This window comes from Hyaena hyaena, unplaced genomic scaffold (genome assembly GCF_003009895.1).
Source record: "Hyaena hyaena isolate Hyena2069 unplaced genomic scaffold, ASM300989v1 scaffold_808, whole genome shotgun sequence".
Lineage (NCBI taxonomy): Eukaryota > Metazoa > Chordata > Mammalia > Carnivora > Hyaenidae > Hyaena > Hyaena hyaena.
In genome coordinates, this window is record NW_024081437.1 from 654506 (window position 1) to 675712 (window position 21207).

A 21207-nucleotide genomic window follows, 5' to 3' on the forward strand; every position below is an offset into this window, starting at 1 on the left:
CCCGGGCGCCGCCCCCCCCCCCCCCCCCGCAGTGGCCCTGGGCTCGAGCCCGGAGGCCCTGCCTGTCCTCCCTCATCAGCCTCACGAGAACTGGGGCCTCCCCGCCCCACCCTGCCGTCCGGGCTCAGGCCTCCCCCTCCGGGCCTCCTACTTCGAGTTCTTGCAGCCCCTGCCCCACCTCCAACAGCCCCGGAGAGCTTCCTGCAAACCCACAGATGCGGCAAGGTGCCCCCTCCCCCGACGCCAAGACTATAAAGCCTGACGAACGACACGACGGACGACACGCACCTTGCAACCACCTCACTTGGGTGGCGGGCCCGTAGCCCTTCTCGTTGCGGGCGGCGATGCGGAAGATGATGGCGGGCTTGGTGGTGTAGTCGATGTGGGCGTTGGAGAGGCTGGAGGACTGCACCAGGCAGGACGGGCTGGGCCCGCAGTACACCCGCATGAAGGCCAGCTGCGCAGGGGTGGAGCTCTTCGGCTCGCCGCCGGCCTGCGAGCTCTGGATGGCCAGGTACACAGAGTACTCGATGATCTTGCCGGAGGTTACGGACGGCGGCTCCCAGGTGAGGTGAGCACCATCTGGACTCTAGAAGCGAGGGGGCAGAGGTCAAGACGTGCGGTCTTTGGCTTTTATGATTTCCTCTCACTCTGCCCATCCGGGAACAGAGCAGTGGGAACACTTCACAGCTTCCAGAACTCATCGCTCGTACTTCCCCTCTCTTCCTGACAGAACAGAGCTATCTAGCAATAGACGCGAGGAGCTCGGAGGACACGGCCTCGCCTGCCACAACTCGGAGAGCAGCCTGACGCGAGGACAAAATAAAACGAACGGGGACTGAAGACACAGCTTTCGTCCACCTGCTCTGCCACCTAACGTGCGACTTGGCACTGAGCCTCTTGGTGCCTCAGTTTCCTCATCAGATCCCAGAACTCACGACGTTGAAGGATTAGGTTAAAAAAAACACACAGACCACACCGAACGCGGCACGGGACAGATCCACACTGAACACAAGCTGCCGTGTGAAGCGAGAATGACGGGGGGAAGGAAGGAATTTGCCCGTCACCCCAGCAACTGGCGACAGCCAGGAGCAGAAGCCGCACCCCAGACCTGGCAGACTGCCCACATCTTGGGGCCCCTGCTGAGTCACCCCCTTGTGGCCCGGCACAGAAGGGAACGCCCTGTTGCGGGCCAGCAGGGGACATGCCGGGGGTAGGGCCGCCCCGCGGCCAGACTCACTTTGCTGATTTTAATGGCGCAGGGGGCCCCTGGGAAACCAGGCAGGCACGTCTTGAAGGCTGAGATCTCGCTGAACGGCCCCCGGCCGCAGGCGTTGACCCCAGCGACACGGAACTTGTAGGCGGTGCCCGGCTGCAGCTCCTGTTTCTTCAGCTGGCTGTAGTCGGGGACGGCACCCGAGTCATCCTGTGGAAAGCGGCCGGAAGAGCAGGGAGAAAGAGAGAAGAGAGGCACGTAAACCCCACCGTCGAGCCTGCAGTTCTAGGGCGGGGCTCTGGGGCTGGCAGCGGAGTGTGTCCTGTCTTGGGAATGACGCGGACCCGCGTGGTGGAAGGAGACGGGGGGGGGGGGGGGGGGGGGGGGGGGGGGGGGGAGGAAGTGACAGGTGGCAGTGGCGGTGGCAGGAGGCAGCCGAGCCTGCGCTCCTCTGTGGCTTCGAGGGACGTAGGAAAAGTGTGTGCACAGAAGGCTCTGGACCTGGCTGTCCTCAGGGCCAGCCCCAAGCTGGAGAGCAGCCCTGGGGAGCTTCAGAGGCTCCTCTGAGCCTCAGCACCTGCCTCACAGCCAGGATCCACCCCGCTGACAGCATCGGCTCCCAGGAAAACTTACGTCGGACGGTACAGCATCGTCTGGTGGCAGGAAATAGTGTGTCACCATTACGTTGGTGCCCTTAATGACGCCCACATCGAACCACTGGTTCTCCTTCTTTGCTGGAACCTTGCTGGGTGGGGGCGGTAAGTCTGGCTTCTGTGGAAGGAGGAGGAGGAGAGCTCACATCTGCAGCCTCTGGGGCCCAGAGGCCACACCCCCTGAAGCCCCATCGTCCAAGACTCACCACGCCCAGGGACTCAATGCCATTGGCCACTTCGGTCAGGGTAGCCGCCGCCTGCAGTTTTGCGGGGCTGGCTACCACAACCGGCTGGGGGGCCACAAACGTGTTGGATGGAGCCAGGCCTGCGAGGAAAGAAAACGTCAGCGGGCAGGGTCCCCGAGACCTGGCTTGGGGGGGGGGGGGGGGGGGGGGAGGAGCGCACCCTGCCCCCAGGCCACACCACACCGCTTGGCTCGTCGGCGGGCGGGAGACGCGCGTGGGCCAGGCAGGACCCCACTTACTCTCGGTGGCCGTGGAGGGCAGCAAGGCCACGGTGCTGGGGACGGCGGCGGCCAGCTCGTTGAGGCAGTTGCTCTCGATGGCTGGGTCGTTGAGGCTGTCGGCGGGCGCCAGGGCCTCAGTGGGCAGGTGGTGGTGCTGCTGCTGGGCCTGCGCCTCCTGCAGCTGCTGCTGCTGCTGTACCAGCGCGGCCAGCTCCTGCTGCGTCAGCACGATGGGGATGGTGGTGGCCTGGCCCTCCTGGCCCTCAGCTGCCAGGTGGCCCAGCTCGGCCTGCGTCACGGCCGCCGCCGCCTCAGACGTGTCCATGGGTTCCCCGGTGCCTGCTCCGGGACGGAAAGAGAAACGCCACTCAAGAAGGGTGCCGGCCAGGAGAGCCCATGACCGGGCTTCCCGCTGCCGCTCGCTGCCCTCCTCGCCTCAAGTCCCCTGTGGGGTAGGTCTGATGGCCGCAGGCCTGTGGACCTTGTTCCCGGGCCTTCCGTGGCCCAAGGGGCTCTGCCCACTCTCTGGGTGCTCGGCACAGCCTCCCCCGCCGTGCTGGTCTCTTGTCACGTCGGACTCAGGCCGCGCTGCTCAGGACTGAGCCTCCTCTCCCCAGTCTGCCCACCAGTGCAGCCATCCGGCTGGGGCTGTCGGCAGGCAGGCTCTAGAACCCTGTGTCTTTGCTCCTTTGGAGGGGCCCATCTCCCCCTCAGGGCTCCCGTCTGGCCTCAACTGAAGACGGAGTGGTGAGCCGCACCCCCCCCCCCGCCCCCGCCGAGCACCTACCCATGACGGCCTGCTGTGCAGCCTGGAGCACCGCCTGGATGGCCAGGGCCTGGGCCTCCTCGGTGGCTGCGGCCTGGGCGGCAGCTTCAGCAGCAGCAGTGACCGCCAGCTCCTCGGGGGTGAGCCCCGTCACCATGAGGGTGGTGGTGCCTGCCTGGGCCTCGGCCATCAGCTCTTGAGGAAGCGACAGCTGGTCTACTTCCGACTGCGTGGGCGGGGGCGGCTGGACCACCACTGTGGCCACCACGGCGGAGCTGGTGGGCTCCTGGCCCGAAGACGGGTCCCCTGTACCGCTCAGATCCACGGCGGCTTGGAGCTCAGGGGTCTGGGAGGCTGACAGGACCTCGGCGGACTCCCCCATCAGGGGTGCGGAGGCAGGCTGCAGGAGCTGCCGCGGCGGGAGCTGCTGGCGGGGCCCTGGTGAGGCCTGGAGTTCCTCTGGGGGCTGCAGGATGTCAACAGCAGAGAAGGGCATGTCAGAAGTTTCTGTGTTGGCTATGGTCACTGTTATCGTGGCCGGGATGGGGACTTCGGTGGTCAGAGCCCCTGGGGTAGCCTCAGTCATTGATGAGATCTTCTAGAAAGGGAGAGAAGCCCCCGTCAGCGGGGAGGAGAGAGTGGCCAGAGCCAGGCAGCCTTCATCTTTCCCTATAGACCTCGACCTTGACTCTCCGTGAGCCAGCACAACCCCATTCAATGGGGAGAGGTAGCAGGTGACTGAGTGACGGAGGGTGCAGCAAGAAGAGAGACCCCTGGGACCTACTGGCCGATTTTCACCCATCCTCAGAGAGAATGGTCTAGCCAAAGGGGTGCCCAGGCTCCCGCCACGTCGCTCTTATAGGTTACAGCCAAAGGACAAGCTATGGGAACCGCCGAAGGAAACAGAAGCATCTGCGAAATGCTAGGCCTGGGCGCCGCCTCCTGCCCTACTGAGCCCCATGCGGCCCTTTTATGGTCTGCAAAAGGGCCAAGGCACAGCTGCGTGCTCGGTGCAAGAGCGACACCTGGTGTCCGAGTCCGGAACGGCACAGGCCGCAGGTGCCCTGAGCAGCAGAGAGGAGGCACAAGGAGATAGATCCTCCTGGGGCTCTTACCGGTACCGAGGGGCCCGGGACCGGGGTGGACTGTGTCACAGTGGTCACAGCCCGCGTCAGCGTGGAGGACACGGTCGTCGTAACGGCACTGGAGCTGGTGATGTTCACGCTGTCGCCCTGGGTGCTCTCCACGTCTCCCTGGTCACTGGTGGCTGGGGGAGGATCTGTAGAGGAAGGGAACAAGCAGAAAGGGGACAAGCACGAGGTCAGCAGGGACCTGTGGGGGTGGGGGGGCAGGTCAGCAGGAGCCCGGAGGCCCCTACCTGGTCTTGCCCCCAGGGAACACGGTCACCTGGAGGACCCTACCCTCTGCTGGGAACCTAAGCCCCGAGAAACTGAAGTACTGCCCTCTAAGGGAACCTCTCCGTTCCCACCTCCCTCAGCCTCCGAGCCCTGGGCTCCAGGACACCACGAGCACCGACACCGGGCTGGTGGCCTTTCGCTCACCTTGGTTTGAGCTCATGTTCGAGGTGACGGTGGTAGCTGTGTGTGTGGTGCCCGTCTCGTGGGTCTCACAGGGAGGGTTGGAGCACACCCTTTGTGTCGGGAAAGGAGTCAGCAATGAAGTGACAGCCTGAGGGGCGATGGCAGGCGGTGCCGCCGCCTCCAAGCCGGACTCCACGGGGAGCAAGGTACCCACGCCGACAGACATGGTGGTACCGGTGGATGTGGTCTGGTGTGTCTCGCAGGGGCGGCCGGCAGGGGGCTGCTGCCCCCCATCAGGCTGGCCCACGCCCCCATTGGGCGTGGCTGTGGTTGGCGTGTGCGTGGTGCCCGTCTCGTGGGTCTCGCACGGCGGGTTGGAGCAGACGCGCTGGGCGCTGCCGGCATTCGAGGTAGTGGTGGTGCGGGCGGTGCCCGTGTCGTGGGTCTCGCGTGGCGGGTCGGAGCAGACTTGGCTCACGACGGCCGAGGGGCACAGCAGCGGCTCCAGGGCCGTCACAGTCACGGCGCCGCTGGCTGAGCTCTCGTACACGGGCGTGGGGGTGCCCCGTGCCTCACCGGGCTCCCCGGCACCCATGGCGGAGCGGACTGTGGTGGGGGTATTGGTCGTGTGGGTGTGATGAGCCTCCAGCTGGCGCCCCACGGACACCAGCTGACTCAAGCCAGCCACGGGGCTGTCCTGGCCACCGGGGACGCTGGCTCTGCCCTGGCCGCTCACGTGGGCCAGCTGCACAAAGGTGGTGCCACGGCCGCCAGCCTCCACCGTCAGGCCTGGCCCAAGGAGCGGGCTGGCCGAGCACGGGGGCCCGGTGGCCAGCACAGTCATGGTGGTGCCGGTCACGCCGGTCTGGCGGGTTTGGCACGAGGCCTTGACAGAGCCCTGGGCTCCATCGGACACCCCGGCAGCCACACTGACCCGGACCACGGCAGGAGCGGCACTGGCCATGCAGACACGCCGGATGTCTCGTTGCTGGCTGGCACCGATGCTCGACACGGCGGTGGTGGCGGTGCTGGTGGTGCCGGTCTCGTGGGTCTCGCACGGCGGGTTGGAGCAGCCGTGCTGTCCGGCCATGTTGGACGTGGCGGTGGTAGCCGTGTGCGTGGTGCCCGTCTCGTGGGTCTCGCATGGCGGGTTGGAGCAGACGCGAACCACATTGCCGTTCTGCTGCCCCACCGTCGAGGCCACGAGAGAAGCAGCCGCCTCCTGTCTGTCACAGACGAACTGCACTTGGGTGGGCTGTGGCTGCCCCCCGAGGTTAGCCACGACGGTGGTGGTGGCCGTGTTGGTGGTGCCTGTCTCGTGGGTCTCACAGGGTGGGTTGGAGCAAACCAGCGTCACAGTGCCCGGCTGCACCTCACCCTGACCTGAATCAGCGATGGTGACCGTGGCCGTGGGCTGTTCTGTAGTAGGCGAGGCCAGAATGGACACAGGGAGGTCATGCACAGGCTGGGCCTCAACTCCACTGGGTGCCGTGATGAGAGTCACCTGGGTGGGCTGGGAGACAGGCTATAGGAGATGCCAGATGGGAAGTTAGCTCTGGAACTTCCCGTCTGCCTGTCCCTCCCAACGTCCTATAGTGTCACCCATGCTGCTGAGACTGCCAGTTCAGCTCCTACTAAAGAAAAGCCCTCCCTGGTGAGTCCAGAACCCGCCTGCCCTGACCCCCAGATGTGGACTTGCTCAGGGCCCAGGGAGGAGGCACGGCTCCACCTCAAAGGCCGTGCGGGCTGGGAAGCAGCTGTGGGGTCAGGTTGGAGGCTGTGGCCCGCCCTCGGTCAGGGAGGGGGCCCCGCTAACCCTGCACCACACAAAGGCCAGCAACAGATGCATCGCCACTTTCGGCGAATTCAGCTTGAAACGTACACAGAAAAACGTTACACACGCGTGGAGATTTGCTGCGTGCTCCGTTATCACGAGAGAAATGGCCCAGGGTTCAAAAATCGGAAACACCCTAGATCTGACACCTCAATACGACAGACAATTAGATGGTGACTCAGAATCATGTGGCGCAACAGGGAAGTGTGCCCCGACTGCCACGCGGGTGAGGAAGAGGACCTGGTGCAGGGCCCCAAGATAAAGCCCAGAAGCCTTTATCTGCAGCCCATCCACACCCACACGGAGTTGCGGACGTGTGTGTGCCCTCCACCCTCCTCGGGCCCATGCTCTCCGGCCACCCTACCTGCATGGTGATGGTGGGGGTGGTGAGCCCGCTGGCGGCCGTCAGCGTGGTCTGTGCAGCCGACACGGTGATGGCAGTGGGGTTGATCACTTGGCTTGAGAGAGTGGCGATGGTGCCCAAGGTGGTGATGGGTGTGGCCAGGGAGGCGCTGGTACTGTGGCCCCCGGCTCCCGCAAGGCTGGTGGAGACGGTGCCTGTCACTGTGCCGAGAGTCGTGACGCCTAAGAGCGGGGAAGGGGCAGGGTTGGGGTAAGGCAGGTGGCTGGTGCCTCTTTCCCTTCCAGTAGCTCTCCTCCAGTGGGGCCGGGGCACTGGGACCCCATGGCACACCCCAAGGGAACAGAGGGCTGGCAGAGAGCACCTGCACCCTCCCCAGCCCTCCTATGGGGAGGCGGGCCCTGCCTACAGGCTACACACCTGTGGTGCCCTTCACAACCAACGTGGTGACGGCTGGCTTGACGGCAGAGACAGTGACAGGGGTGACCAGGCGGACACCCCCCATGGGCACGGTGCGGAGGATGGTGCCCGGCTGTCCGGGGGCCCCCTTTAGCACCACCTGGAATGCCAGAGGAAAGCGCCCCCGTGTCACTCCCAGCTTGTCTAGGTCCTGTGCTGCCCCCCCGCCGCCCCCCCACCAGGCTCCTCAGGACACATGTGGCCTGCTGGGGTCCTGGGCTGGACACTGGGGTGAGGGGCGGGCCCAGTATGGCTCACCTGGGTCACTCCTTGCTGCCCGTGGCCAGTGGCAATTTTAGGGACAGCTGTGATGATCTTGGCAGGCGCTCCGGTTCCTGAAGTCATCACCTTGGTGGTGATGATGGTGATGGGGGACTTGATGCCTGGACTGCTGCTCACACCTGGACGGGAGAGAAAGGAAGCTTGGCCTCTGGGGCTCTTCTCTTCGCCAGTGCCCATTTCCCACTTCCCTTGGGTCCTCTTCCAAGCAGTTCCTCCCACCACCCCTCACTGCAAACACACCTCACATTACAGCCGCGCCCCAGTCGCCGCCCTACAAACGTGCAACATGAGGCAAGGAGAGAAAGAAGAAAACAAAAGCACAAGAGCAAGAGCATGCCACAGCCCGGCCCTCGTCCGCCCGTCTGGCGTCAGCCTCCTGAAGCGCCCCCTCGCCAGGGCACCGGGGAGGCCCCTACCTGTGGCGCCGGCCTGCGTGATGATGGCCGACATGGGGATGGTCTTGATGATGGTGGTTGTGCCCGGCTTGGTGGTGCTCGGGGACACGCTGCTGATGCCCAGGATGGTGGGCTTAGTCCCGGCCCCACTGGCCTGTGTGGTCGTTATGATGGTGGTGGGCTTGCCGTCCGCTGAGGTGACCAGCTTCAGGATGGTCCCAGCCGGCAGGGGCCCTTTGGTCTGCAAGAGGAAAATGGGGGGAAGCCTACTTAACGACAACAACAAAAAAGTTAGACGAAAAGAGCGGCTCAGTTGGTTAAGCACCCGACTCTTGATCTCAACTCAGGCCTTAATCTCTGGGTTGTGAGTTCAAGCCCGGCATTGGGCTCTGTACTCGTGTGCTGGGCGTTAAGCCTACTTGAGGGGGGCGGGAACAAAAGGTCTAGACAAAAAGTATGTCTTGGAAAGGAGACAGCTGGAGGAGGACAAGGTAAATAGACACCACTGACTGCCACGATACAAAATGTGACAGAAAATCTGCTCTGCCTACTCTCTACTGGTGACCCAAGCAGCTCAGGGAAGGTTCTGGAGACTGCGAGTGACCGGACCAAGCAGCAGGACTTCCTACACCACGCACGCTGGAGGGACCTCCTCTAGGCGGGGGCACAACTCCTTCCCGTGGCCTGGAGGCCCCTTGCTGGTGTCAAGAGTCCGGCCCCCAGAAGCTCACCTGGATGATCTGAGTCACCGGGCCCGTAGATGCCTGGCCTGTGACTGCTGAAGTCTGAACTGGTTTGGTCTGAACCACTGACATCACTTTGCCCAGGTTGGAGATCTAAAACAGAAAGGATGGAGTGAACAGTGATCTAGAAACCCATCAATAGCATGGCCTGGGTTGGGCCTCTCGTGGGCCAGGCCCAGGGTAGTGCCACCGGCTAGTAGCAGCGCCATGCAGCAGGGTGGCATCCCCTCACTCACCAGAGCACTGCCTCCTGGGACAGAGATGGGGCTCTTCACCAGGGTAATGGTCTTGGTTACTCCGCCCACCACCGTGGTCACCACCTGGGCTTGCTGGGCCACCGTCACAGTCCCTGACTTGTGCACCGTGATGATGGGACGGGTGGATGTGTTGGCAGCAGAGGAGACAGACGTCCCCACCTGGGCGGCTGCAGTTTTCAGCATCCGAGTGGCCGGGTTGCTCACCTTGAAGGGGTGACGACAGCCATGAGCAGGGCGGGACAGGGAGGCCCAGTCTCCGCCCAGAGGGGCCAGAAGCAGCTCCCCGGGCTTTGCCTTTCCCGCACTGACGGAGCACATGGCCAGCCTCAGGCTGCCACATCCCGAAAAGTACCCACTCGTTCCAGAGCCCGTGGCAAGTGGCAAGGCCAATGGCCCCACAAGGTAGGTCGAGGCCTGGAGGGAGTGACGGCTATCTTAACACAGTGGCCGGAAGCCCCCAGTCCCAAGGCTGCCCCGGCTCAGAACCGGGCACAAGGGATGCTCACCATGACCGGCGAGGAGGCCACCTTTACAGTAGCCGGGAGGGTGGTGGTGCCGGGTGTCACGGCCACGGTTTTGACGATGGTGGTGCCTGCTGGGACACTCAGCACGGTGGGCGCTGACGAGGGTGGAATCTTCTGGGTGGCGGCAGCCGCAGCCGCCAGTGCAGCCATGCCACTCATCTGCGGGCTGCTGCCAATCACCTGCAGGGGGCACAGGAGACGTGAGTCCATGAGCGGCACGGGGACCGAGGTCGCCTCACCCCCTGCTCCAGACGCTTCAGCAGAACTCGTCGAGAGGCCAGGCCCTGCCCAGGGAGCCTCCATCTTGCCCAGCGTCCCTCCCAGCAGCACCTCTCAGCTCCAGCCCATCCCTGCCACTGACCGGGTGTGGTGACCCAGACAGGAGTTTGCCAGAAGCTCAAAGTACTTTGTAAAGACCACAGAGTTAAGACACAGTTCTCGCCTCCCAGCCCTGGATCAAACCCCAGGTGCCTAGGTTCTCCTCTCGGGCTTCCAAAGAAGTTCACATTTAAGGTGCCCTCGTCTGAACCGGATTCAGACAACAGAGAAGTCCTCCCGAGGCATCAGCTTCTTAACTCGTACCAACTGAGCAAGGACGGCTGGCCTCGCCGGCGCCACACAGCCCAGAAAGGCTCAGGCTGAATGGCGCTGAGGCTGGGGGCCATCCGTCACCAGGAAGTCCCACCCCACCCAGCGGCTCCTCACCGTGCCCTGGGCACTCTGTGTCGGCACGACCATTCGCACGCCTGCAGGAAGGGAGGTCACGGTGACAGGGGCTTTCCCAGCCTGGCTGGCAGGTCGCATGGTGACCAGTGGGGTTCCTGTCGTAGCCTGAGGACCAGTAACTTTGAGAACAGCAGGGACGCCTGGCGAGGGAAGGAGGTGGCCATTGGCAGAAGCCCAGGCCTCCGTCGCGTTCACTGTGTGAACGCGAACTGCTTCTGGGACCTGCTGGCGCTTCACATCTGGTCCTTCCAGACACCCTCAGCGACTGTCCCCGCGAGCAGGCCCGAGCTTCCTCACGGCCCCAGCACTCGGCCACAAGCCAGCGCCGACGACGGCCGCGTATGCGGTCTTCAGCAGCCCTCGTGGGCACACGGCCTCCCGGCACGTAGCCCCTACCCTCTGAGGCGCGAGGCCCCCCCCGCCCCCTGCTCACCTTGAGTCCTGGCCGCCGTGGGCACGGAGATTGAGCTGCCGGGTACCGTCGGCAAGACCTGGATGGCAGTGGTGGTCGGGGGTGCGGCAGCAGCCTGGGGCAGGAGCGTGATGCCTACCTGGGTCAGCGGCTGCACAGCGGGTGCGGCTGCTGCCGGGGCGGGGCTCTTGGGAGGGTTGGCGGGCACAGACGGGACCGGATTGGGCGTGGGGGAGGCGGCAGTAGCGGCCGTGGCGGGAATGTCATATTTCTGGAGCTGCAGAAGGTAACTGTCGGCTGTCGCCACGGCCCCCCAGCTCACCTCCAGGGAATTGGTGTTGGCTCGTACCAGCTGTACCCGGGCCGGGGGTGGTGGCTTTTCTGCAAGAGGGCACGGCCGGTGAAGAGGGGGTCACGCCAGGAGGCCCCGCGCTGTGGCTCAGCCGCGCCATGGCAGGCCCGTGGCCCCCGTGCAACTGCCTCACCTGTCTCCAGGTACCACAGGTCCTTGCAGCAGACCTGGTTGTTCCAGGCCTTTCGATAGCCGTCGCGCCCACTCCAAATGTACAGGCGGGTGTTGATGGCTACGGCACAGTGGCCAGCTCGGGCCCGGGGAATGTTGTCCTCCAGCGTGTCCATCAAGATGGTCTCCCAGGCCATGGTATCTGGGGATGGTGGGGGGCGGAGATGAGCAAGGGGGGGCAAGCGAACCGACAACCCCCAGTGGCCCTCTGGCCTTGTGCTGTCAGGGATGGGGAATCCAAACCAGGAAGTCATGAAAGAGCACTAAATTAAAAACAAGCAAAATGAATGAACGAAAGGTAACTCGGTATGGCAAAAAGACCATAAAAGGTATAATTATGAACCACAAACTGGGAAAACTATTTGAAACGCACAGCCAAAAGTCTCACTTCTTGCACAGCAAACACAAGAGCCCATGTAGAAAGAGACGGGCAAAGAGGAATGCAAGTCACAGAAAAAGCGACAGGAGAGTCTAGGGGAAAATACATACCCTCGCTCAAAATACACGAAACGCAAACTTAAACCATAAGGCGCCTGGCAATTTGGTTCCTGTGCCTGCTGCAGCCGGGGCTCGAGGTGAGCCGGGGTGGGGAGGCTGGGGGCCTGCCCGTGGGGAGAGGCAAGCACCCATCGGACTTGGCGAAGAGCACCGCCGGGGGCACCTACGCAGGCACAGCCTCCGTGTGGGATGGCCTGGCGACATCCTTCGACAGCAATCCTACCTCTAGGTCTTTACCCTTCAAATACGCTTGCACGGAGGCGAGGACAGTGCAAGGATACTCACGGAGCAGCATCTGTAAGTTTCAACACCTCGATAGCAATTCAAAAGAATGAGGCCGCTTGCCGTGCGGGGATGGGACGGGACGGTCTCCGAGACACAGTAAAGCGAAAAGCCAGGCGTGGCGCGGCGCCGCCGAGAGCAGGCTGCCGTCGTGTTTGTTTATAAAGGAACCTACAGACGACACTTGGACGTGTAAAAAAGTCCCTGCAGGGGGGAGAAGCCATCAGTGTGGCTGCCTCTGCAGGATGGGAGGCGGCAGGGAGGCTGTGCACGGCTAAGCTTCCGTGCTTTCGACGGCGGGCCACGCGTAGGAAAAGAGCCTACTCAAAAATGAAAGCAGGGAGCACCCTCAGGGTGCTCGCACCAGTGGCTGCTTCTTGTGGACTTTAGGGGCACGGGCCTTAGCACACCCCACACAGCTCTCGGGACCGAGGAGGGCCAGCCTCCCGCAGCCCTCCGCAGGCTACTCCGAGCCCGAGGAGGCCATACCCAGGTTGAGACAAGCCAGTGTGTTGGTACACTTCCACTCCTTCTCGTGTGTGGCCACTTTGACGTCATCCATGACGAGAGGCACCCAGCCACCAAACACGTACATTCTGGGACGAAGGAGGGAAGAGTAGGAGAGGGTTGTAGAGGAGATGCCAAGCTAGAGGCCGCCTCTTTTATCCAGAAAGTTCTAAACACGCTTGGTCCTCCAGCTCTCCCCAGGAGAGGCCCCCAGGACACATGAAAGTTCTTGACACCACCCTGTCCTTCTTGGTGGCTCAGCCCTCACAAGACCTGGGTCACCTCCACCACGTGGAGCCATTATTCAAGCTCATCTAAAGCTCACCTCAGTCCCCATCCTTCTCATACTCGCTTTGGGACCTTGGCCTTGACAAAGACACCCAGCTCCTCGTGGAGAGTACCTAGGATAGTCTGTGCCCCTCTACCCTGAGTCTGTCTCGGTCTCCTAGGGCCATAATGTAAAGACAGGGCTGCTGGAGGCCAGCCCAGCCGGAAAGAGGCCTCAGCAGGCCCAAGGAATTGCAGGAACAAAAAACCAAGAGCCCTGCAGGGGTGGGGGCGGGCCAGGAAGATGAGAGCTGTGGCCGCTACTCACTTGTTTCCTATGGTCGTGGCTGAGTGAAGACTCCGAGGAAGAGGCGCCACCCCGCTGAGACTGGGCTTATTCCACGTCAGAGTATCTGCGCAGAGCAACGGAGAAGGGAGGGTTACCTATACACCGCCACACACGGGCCCTCTGACCCACAGGATGCTCCCCAGGTACAGGGAAGGCTCTGGAAGGGGGATGCTCACGCAGCACAAGAATCCCAGGCCTGCCCTCCTTACGGCCCATGACAGGCCCTCTGGTCAGCAGGCGCCGGCATTTCCCAAGCCGTGTCCACCATCCCAGCAGCTGCATCTGTCCCAAACCTCCTGGGCACCCGCCATGGGGCAGCTGTGGACCTTGGGGCTCTGGCAGGGGAGGAGGCCCCCCCCGCTCCCCGCCCAGGAGCGGCACTCCACACCCTGCCGTCCACAAGCACACCAGCCCCCGGCCCACAGGCCGGGTGCCTCCACCGTCCATAGGCCGGGTGCCAGGAATCTCGCTTGTGATCAAGGGTTTCTTTTGACCGCCGACACCTACCCACAGGACAGGTGCCACAAGCCGGCCTCTCCCTCAGACTGCCTTCGGGCCAAACGCCGGAGCTGCTTCTTGCCACTCCTCGCCCCCGCCCTGCTGCCCAGCCCAAGGAGCCCCTCGAGGTCTCACGATCTCTCAACATCCCACCTAACTACGACAGACCCAGGCACGCCACTCCTGTTACAGTCTACCACGGACAAACACCACCTCATCCAGAGAATTCTATCCTATAAAGACCTTCGCTTCTCTCCTCTTACCGTCCCACAGGACATCAGACCAACTCAGCCAACCGAGCCTTGCCCTTTCTTAAGAGCAGTGCCGCAAGCTCGGGGCAAAGGTGACCGCCGCACACAGGGGGACCCCCACGTCCGCCACCACGAGGAGGAGCAGCACGCCCGCACCCTGTGCCCATCAGCCCCTCTCACCACCCCGCGCGGGTGGCCCAGTCCGCTAACTCTGCTACAAGGCTCCTGGAACAGCCGTAGGCATGACTTACCGATATCCAAGGTCCAGAGGTCCCCTAGCCTGCAGCCGCTCATCCCTCCGTAGATCACCAGCTTGGACTTCTTGTTGTCTTTCTCGGTATAGACCACGGCAGTGTGGGACTCCCGGGGTGGAGGCAGGACGCCGTAAGTGATGGGGATGTCCCAGGCCACCACTCCAGAGCCGGGCCGCAATTCCAGGATGTATAAGTCATTCAGGTACCTGGAGAAGAAAGGTCAGTTCTGGCAAAGCGTGGACTCCGCACACCAGAGGCCTCAGCCGCTTCTAGGGGTGAATAGCAGACTCCCGGGCAGACAGAGGGGGCCGAGTCCACATGAACAACACGTTCATCTACCCTCAGCTCTGAGGAGGGGCTGCCAGAAGCTCCCAGGGTCGAGTGTGAGTCCAAGGGGAGCAGCGGGCTGCCTTGCACACAGAACTGGGCACTACGCGTGGGGCCCCTGGGGAAGAGGGGTGCTGGCTCGGGCCACCTGCAGACCTCACGAAGGCACTCAGCCACCAGCCTTGGAAGGTACCAGCACAGTCTGCAGGTAGCAAGGGCTAGCAGGAAGAGCGCTAGCTCTAACCTGGCGGCCTGAGAAGCACAGACTGGCCCAGCCCTCCTGCCCCATCGCCTCCTCTGGATTAGAGAGCCCAGAAAGCTCCTTTGAGGGCATCCAGCATCATCCTCTCATTTCACAGAAGGAAGGAACATGGCACGGTGAGGTTGGCTGGCATTGGTGAAGCATGCCCACCCGCACAGGATTCCACACGGAAAGGACAAAGCCTCACCTAGGAATGTTGTTCTTAGGGTCCTCGCTATCGTTAGCCAGACCCCCAAACAGGTAGCATTTGTTGCCCACAAGGGAGAAGCTGTGCCCGAGCCGAGGACACGGAGGGGGTCCATTTTTGGGCGTCTTTGCTTTGAGTCTCTTCCATTCCCACCGGCTTGCCTGCAAAATCAAGACTCGGGGATTTCATCGGGAGTGACCCAGCCACCATCAGGGCCCGGGAAGCACGGGGCTGTGGCAGGAAGGGTCCCGGTGGCCTCCCCTTCCCCCGCTCACGGGGAGCTGAGGGCTGTTACCTGGAGCTCATAGAGGTCGTTGCTGTATTTCCCATACTCCACCATCCCACCAAACACCAGCAGGCGAGTGCCGTCACACACGAAGCCATACGCTGCACACCCAGGGGGGATGTCCCCTCTCACGGCTGGGATGAACCACTGGTTAGTCGCTGGGGAACAAAAGGAAGCAGAAGTCAGAATACCTCGGGGACTCCTAAGACCCAGAGCCCTCACTCCTCTCACTCCCCAAATCCAGCAGGCTGCGAAACACGGTCTGAGAAAGGAGGAGCCAAGACAGTGCCTCCTCCAAGGGTGCGGAACCTTCCTGTTTGAGTATCCAGCGCCAGCCCTCTATCCAAGCCATCTTCTAAGTCCTCTGCCTCAGAAGCCACCTTACAACAGCCTGCAACCACCTGTCTTCTCATCAAGGTCATCTTTTTTTAAAAAAACTTTTTATTAATGTTTTTTATTGATTTCTGAGAGAAAGAGAGAGAGACAGAGAGAGACAGTGTGAGCACGGGAGGGGCAGAGAGAGAGGGAGACACAGAATCTGAAGCAGGCTCCAGGCTCTGAGCTGTCAGCACAGAGCCCGACGTGGGGCTCGAACCCACGAACCATGAGATCATGACCTGAGCCGAAGTCGGACGCTTAACCGACTGAGCCACCCAGGCGTCCCTCAAGGTCATCTTAAGAAGCAGGAAGTCACTAGCCAAGATAATTCACTAGCTTCTGGAAATGTAGGCCCTGACTTCCTTCCCTGACTGCTCAGTGGATCGTTGTAAAGAAAGGTCTATCTAACACCCAAAATACCCTCTCAGTGGCCCCTTGCACCTCTTCCCAGGGGCACAGGACTGCACCTCCAAGTGGTTCAAAGAGTGACCATGACCAGCCAGTGCTCCCCCCCTCCCTGCGGGTGCTGGCGGCAGGGGGCGGGCAGGTGAGGGAGGCCAATTCCGGCAGTCCAGCCTGCTGGCTGAGGAGAGCCCGGGAGGGCAAGACTCCATCTCAGTTGGCGTCTCCTAGGTGATGCTCCACACCACCCCTCCCCTCATGTCACACCCACACCGATCTAGAACATTCCTGAAACCCAGAAGTGGTGGCAGTAGCATCAGCTTTTGAGGCAGCCTCCACAAGCCTCTGATGGCGGCAGAGGGTTCCCCCAAACCCATGCCCTTTAACTAGGGGTGGGGTGGGGAAGCCACCAGCAAGGAAGAGGGTGACGAGAAGCCCACCCTTTCCCACCCAGCACCCAGCTCCTCCCCTCACTTCATGCTCATGTCCTGTGTTCAGCTCCCCGACACTTGCCATGCCAGGGCCTCCCAGAAGAGCCACGGGGCACACATCCTCCTCTTTTTGAGGGGTCCTTCTCACTACACTTTATTTACTTATTAAAGAACTTTTTTTTTTAATTTTATTTTTTTTTCATTTCTTTCTGAGAGAGAGAGGCAGCGTGAGCAGGGGAGGGGCAGAGAGAGAGAGGGAGACAAAGAATCTGAAGCAGCTCCAGGCTCTGAGCTGTCAGCACAGAGCCCGACGTGGGGCTCGAACCCACGAACCGTGAGATCATGACCTGAGCCGAAGTCGGACGCTTAACCGACTGAACCACCCAGGTGCTCCTCACTACACATTATTTAAAGGACTGTCACTAAACGACATGCCACGTTCTCTCCAAAAACCTCAAACTGGGTGCCAGCTGCAAATCTGATTCCGTGCCCCTAAACTGGTATTGGTCAGACGTGAGTGACTTGAGACCGAGGCACCGGAGCCTGAAAGGGGCTGCCCTGGAGTCCAAATGAGGGTCAGGAGAGTCCCACGGGGACAGCCTCGGGAGGCCCCGGCTGCTCCACCACTTCTCAGCCTCTCCACACGGGCGCACACTTGGGCACTGACACATGCTTCCAGCGCACTAGGTAACAAGGCCTTTGTCGGCACCCCAAGGCCTCACGTGCGCACCGGCCAAGAGGCCCGTCTGCCTTCATGTAAAATCACACCCGTACCCCCAAGACAAGGACAGCCCTGCCCGGGGCGGGGGGGGGGGCGGCGAGCGTTCCCGTCGCTCTCGGCTACCCAACTCTACAGATTGCTCTGGAACAGGCTGTTGACCACCCCCCCTCACCGACCCCAACGGGTCGGTGGGGTCACTGGGACTCCAGGCCACCCAGCAACACCCCCTCCTCTCCTCCCTCCTCTCTGCCATTTTCCGGGTGCAGGTGTGGTGTCGCGCCGCCTGCCACACACGCGTGCGCCCAGACCCCAGGTCCCAGCTCACTGCCTCATTGTTATTCCTGGTGCAAAAACGAACCAAGAAAAGCAGCAGCTTTCCGTGCCGAGGCAAACCACCCATGCACAAATTGGAAGAGACGGAGTTTCACCCAACTTACCAGGATAAAAAGCTGAAAGAAACTTGGGAGACCGCCTAGGCCAAGCTCCCTCAATTGATAAAGGAACGGAACCCAAGAGGGGAAGCGACTTACCTGAGGGCACAGAGCAAAACAGACATGGACACGAACCTTGTCACCAGCTTAAAAGCGACCGCTAGGTGCCCACCACGAGCCCCACGTACAGGGAGGCGTCGGCTGTCCTCACTCAGCTGAGCAGCCTCTTGGCTGCAGCCACAGCCACGGGCCCCCACGTGGCCAGCGGTCAGGGCCGGCACAAAGCTACCCGGCAAACAGGCCCGACCCGTGGCTTTCCCAGCCCGCTCTCATCACTGACGTAGCTGGCCAGGCTGGAAATGACCCGGGGCACCCTCATTCAGGAGAAGCTGATCTTGTCCTAGAACACAGGGCAGTGGGCCCCCACACCCCTGTCAAGAGCAGTCTGTCGGGCACTTTCTGGTACGAAGCCACAGCGGCGGTGCTCGAGGTGGCTCGGCCGCTGCCTGGAACACACCAGCTGCTCCCAGTTGCCCCTTAGTCACGTTGTCTGTGGCGCATCTAGGGGGACCCCTCATTCTCGCTCGGGCTTGTCAAAGCTCACAGCTGGGAGGGTGGTCTGAGAAGAGGCGGCCACCTGCACACAGGACGCGTCATGACCAGAAACGTGACTCCGCCTTCTCTGTCCTCAGCAAGCCTGAAACCGCAGCTTCTGTGTTTTACCAGCTGCCCCCACCCCTTGCCACCCTTGCCGAATCCATCTGTACTTGCTCCCGCCAACCTGTCAGGCTCCACGCATCGTGCCCTAGAGACCCGCACCCACACAGCTGGGGAGACGGCCCGCTGGTGGCCTTTCTGTGCGTTGTTCGGTCATGCCCGAGCGCTTCCTGTGTGGCAGACCCAACGCCAAGTGCGGGGAGGCAGGGGGTAGACTGCTCCCATCCTCCAACTCCCAACCTGGCAGGAGAGCTGCCACGCCCTCCCCCCACGATGGGGAAAGCGGCGGCGGCGGCGGGGGGAGGGGGGGGCAGAGGGGGCTTCTTAGAAAAAGTGACTTTGGAGCCAGGCCTTGAAGGGTGAACAGGATTTCCTGACAAATGAAACCAAGAGGGCCAATCAGGAAGTGACTGCAAAAGCCAAGTGAGAAGAGGAGAGGTCCCGGAACGGAGGAGAACGGATCTGAGAGCAGCTCAACTTAGTGACTGATTAGCTACAGGGACGGAGAACGGGGAGGCGTTTCCGAGGTGGCAGCCTGCGCCTGTTAACTGAAGGAAGAGACAGCCCAACTGCATCCAGGAAGAGCTGTACTCCAGGCACTCCCACGTGACCCTACCACCAGCTGGCAGGGTGACCCTAGACCTGTCACTTCCCCTCTCAGACCCCAATTTCCTCGTGTGCAAAAAACAAGGAAGTTCCATTAGATGTTTTTCCAAGGCTCCTTCCAGCTGTAACAGTCACTGGACATTAAAGAACCACTGAGGCAGACCAGCCTTGGGCAGCTGATTTGGTGCCCGGCCACAGCCTCCCCTCCGTGCCAGGTCCTCTCCATAATCTGCTTGGCTGGGCTGAGGTAAAATTCCCCAAGGCCAAGGGCAGTAGCCAGCCTAAGAACTCCCAAAGGCCAGTCAAGTCTCCTACGGCCGCCGTGGTAACCGCCGCCGAAGAGGAAGGACACGCTTTCTTACTCACACCCTGCTGGCCTCCGGCCCGTCACCCCCAGATCACCGGGCTAACCAAGACAGCGAGGTGCTCACGAGCGCCCCAAATGCGCCCCCTGGAGCCACTGATCTTAGCAACAGGGAATGGGTCTCTCATGGCCCAGAAGGAACAGGGTGAGAGAAGAGGCGCGGGGAGGCCCTGCCCTGCCCTAAAACGAAACGACAGCAAGTGGAAAGGCAAGCGGAAGGGCAGCCGGGCCGCCAGGCGGCAGGAGGGCAACACCAAGCCCCATCTGGCCCGAGGGGAGCGCACGGGCCCTGCAGCTACCAGAACCCCCGGACAGACAGCGGACAAGTTCCTGCCGCCTTCAGATAATGTACAACGCTCGGTGCGAAGCGGGGAGTCGGCTCTGCTGGTGGCTCTCCTGAGAAATTGCTTAAGGAGTCAATACGGGCAGCTTCCAAACTGCTAACGGTGTGAACGGAGGGCCGCGGCCCTTCGGGAAGTAAACCACCATCTACTACACGAGACGGGCTCGCAGATGGGGAATGAATTCATGCCAAAGTGGCCGGTCCATTTTCATAAACTAATGAATATGCAGAAGCCCCTGGAAGCAGTGGACTTTAGAGCTGATGGTAATTAGGCCCCTGCCCTACTTTCTAAAATTGGATCTCCCTGTTAAGGAGCCTGCTCTGGGCCTTGTGAGAATAAGACAGTGCACGGAGTTTAGAAGGTTCTGCTGAGGGCGACGGCCTCTCTGAAAACAGCCCTGCCCCTCAGCCTCACCTTACCAGGCTAACTGCAGCCACCGCAGCTGTCTACGCCGGCAGGGAGCACCGCCAACCAGCCCAGCCTCGCTGGAGGCAACAGGTGCCGAGGACCGGAATGCAAAGGGTCACCAGCAACCCACCAGCCTTTCAGAGTCAACTCGGTAGGGGCGCCCAGCTTGCAGGGTGCGGAGAAAACTGCACTCTCTGCCTCCGGGGAGGGGGAGGAGAGCACCCAGCCCTCACCGCTCTGACCACTCTCTCCCTTGGGCGCCAGCTCCCAACCCCATAGCACCCTCACAGGTGGGAGGCGGGGCCCAGACTCAAGGAGCTGGTATTGCCAGAGCCCCAGGAAAGGATGGAGCTGGAGCAAACGGAGTCTGCTAGATGTGATGCCTGGGAAAAGAGCTGGAAAACAGCTCCCGGCCACCACCAACCCGAACGCATCCCCCTGCCGCAGAGGGGGACTTCCTGAGAGACCACTGACAGGTGTGTGGGTGTGCAGGGCGCAGCCAGCCTGTGCTCCCCCCCCCCCCCCCCCCCCCCCCCCCCCCCCCCCCCCCCCCCCCCCCCCCCCCCCCCCGCACTTAGGCTCTCTCCAGCTCTCCTCCAGAACGCAGTGCACAGCAGGCCCACTAGCCTCAGGGAGAACGCCTAGCCCCTCCTTCTGAGCAAGGCGAGGCGACGTGAGCCAACCGCCCTTCAACAGGCAGCAGCTCGGTGTGCAAACCGGGCCAAGGGGCCGCCACGGGCAAGAGGCTGCAGGAGGCTGCGCCAAGCGTGGGACCTGGCAAGGACGCCGGGCAAGGGGCGCACGCCGCAGCTTTCTGTGTGACCCAAGGAATCTCGTTCCTCCCACTTACCAGCGCCCTGCGATTGGGGAAGGTACAAACGTGGGCACGGTAACCTCGGCCTCACAGAAAGAGGCGAGGGCCCACCCACCCCACTATGGGACCACTGGAATTCACCTCCTACACTGGAGGGCCCCAGACCAAGTAAAGAAACAATTTAGAGAAAACACCGCAAATGGCAAAAAGGGGGAGGCAGCAACGCCGCCCTATCTGTGGGTGCCCAAGGCTGGTGCGCAAACCCTGGGACGGTTACCCAGCAGGGCACACAACCTCCCAGGTCGAGATTAGGGGGCTCAACTCTGCCCCTAATCCGTAATCTAGAAACTGTCATTTCTCCCGAAAAAGCATCAAAGATGAAGAGCTGAGCAGGCGCAGGAGGAGGGAGGAAGGGGGTGGGACTCTGCCTGCGCCAAAGGGACGCATCCGCCAGCCCGCCCGCCC

At 62.1% G+C, this 21207-nt stretch overlaps 1 protein-coding gene across 5 annotated transcripts in view; it reads right to left on the reverse strand.

Moving 5' to 3' along the window:
- The window catches only part of HCFC1 (host cell factor C1), a 26748-nt gene that overhangs the window by 2439 nt on the left and 3102 nt on the right, over positions 1-21207 (reverse strand). For 2 of the 5 annotated variants that reach the window (XM_039219225.1, XM_039219222.1), the window contains exons 2-24: positions 15136-15284; positions 14841-15001; positions 14062-14270; positions 13041-13125; positions 12428-12534; positions 11121-11300; positions 10657-11016; positions 10203-10363; positions 9480-9677; positions 8953-9177; positions 8705-8809; positions 7995-8214; positions 7555-7697; positions 7258-7396; positions 6841-7061; positions 4664-6167; positions 4217-4380; positions 3123-3567; positions 2354-2677; positions 2076-2194; positions 1850-1987; positions 1241-1426; positions 289-589 (exon numbers count right to left, since the gene is read on the reverse strand). In XM_039219225.1, the coding sequence (XP_039075156.1) occupies positions 289-589; positions 1241-1426; positions 1850-1987; positions 2076-2194; positions 2354-2677; positions 3123-3567; positions 4217-4380; positions 4664-6167; positions 6841-7061; positions 7258-7396; positions 7555-7697; positions 7995-8214; positions 8705-8809; positions 8953-9177; positions 9480-9677; positions 10203-10363; positions 10657-11016; positions 11121-11300; positions 12428-12534; positions 13041-13125; positions 14062-14270; positions 14841-15001; positions 15136-15180 (5740 nt within the window). In that variant the 5' untranslated portion in view covers positions 15181-15284. Of the gene's footprint in view, positions 1-288; positions 590-1240; positions 1427-1849; positions 1988-2075; positions 2195-2353; positions 2678-3122; positions 3700-4216; positions 4381-4663; positions 6168-6840; positions 7062-7257; positions 7397-7554; positions 7698-7994; positions 8215-8704; positions 8810-8952; positions 9178-9479; positions 9678-10202; positions 10364-10656; positions 11017-11120; positions 11301-12427; positions 12535-13040; positions 13126-14061; positions 14271-14840; positions 15002-15135; positions 15285-21207 lie in introns of all 5 variants that reach the window. The other 3 variants (XM_039219224.1, XM_039219223.1, XM_039219221.1) reach the window with 3 other exon arrangements.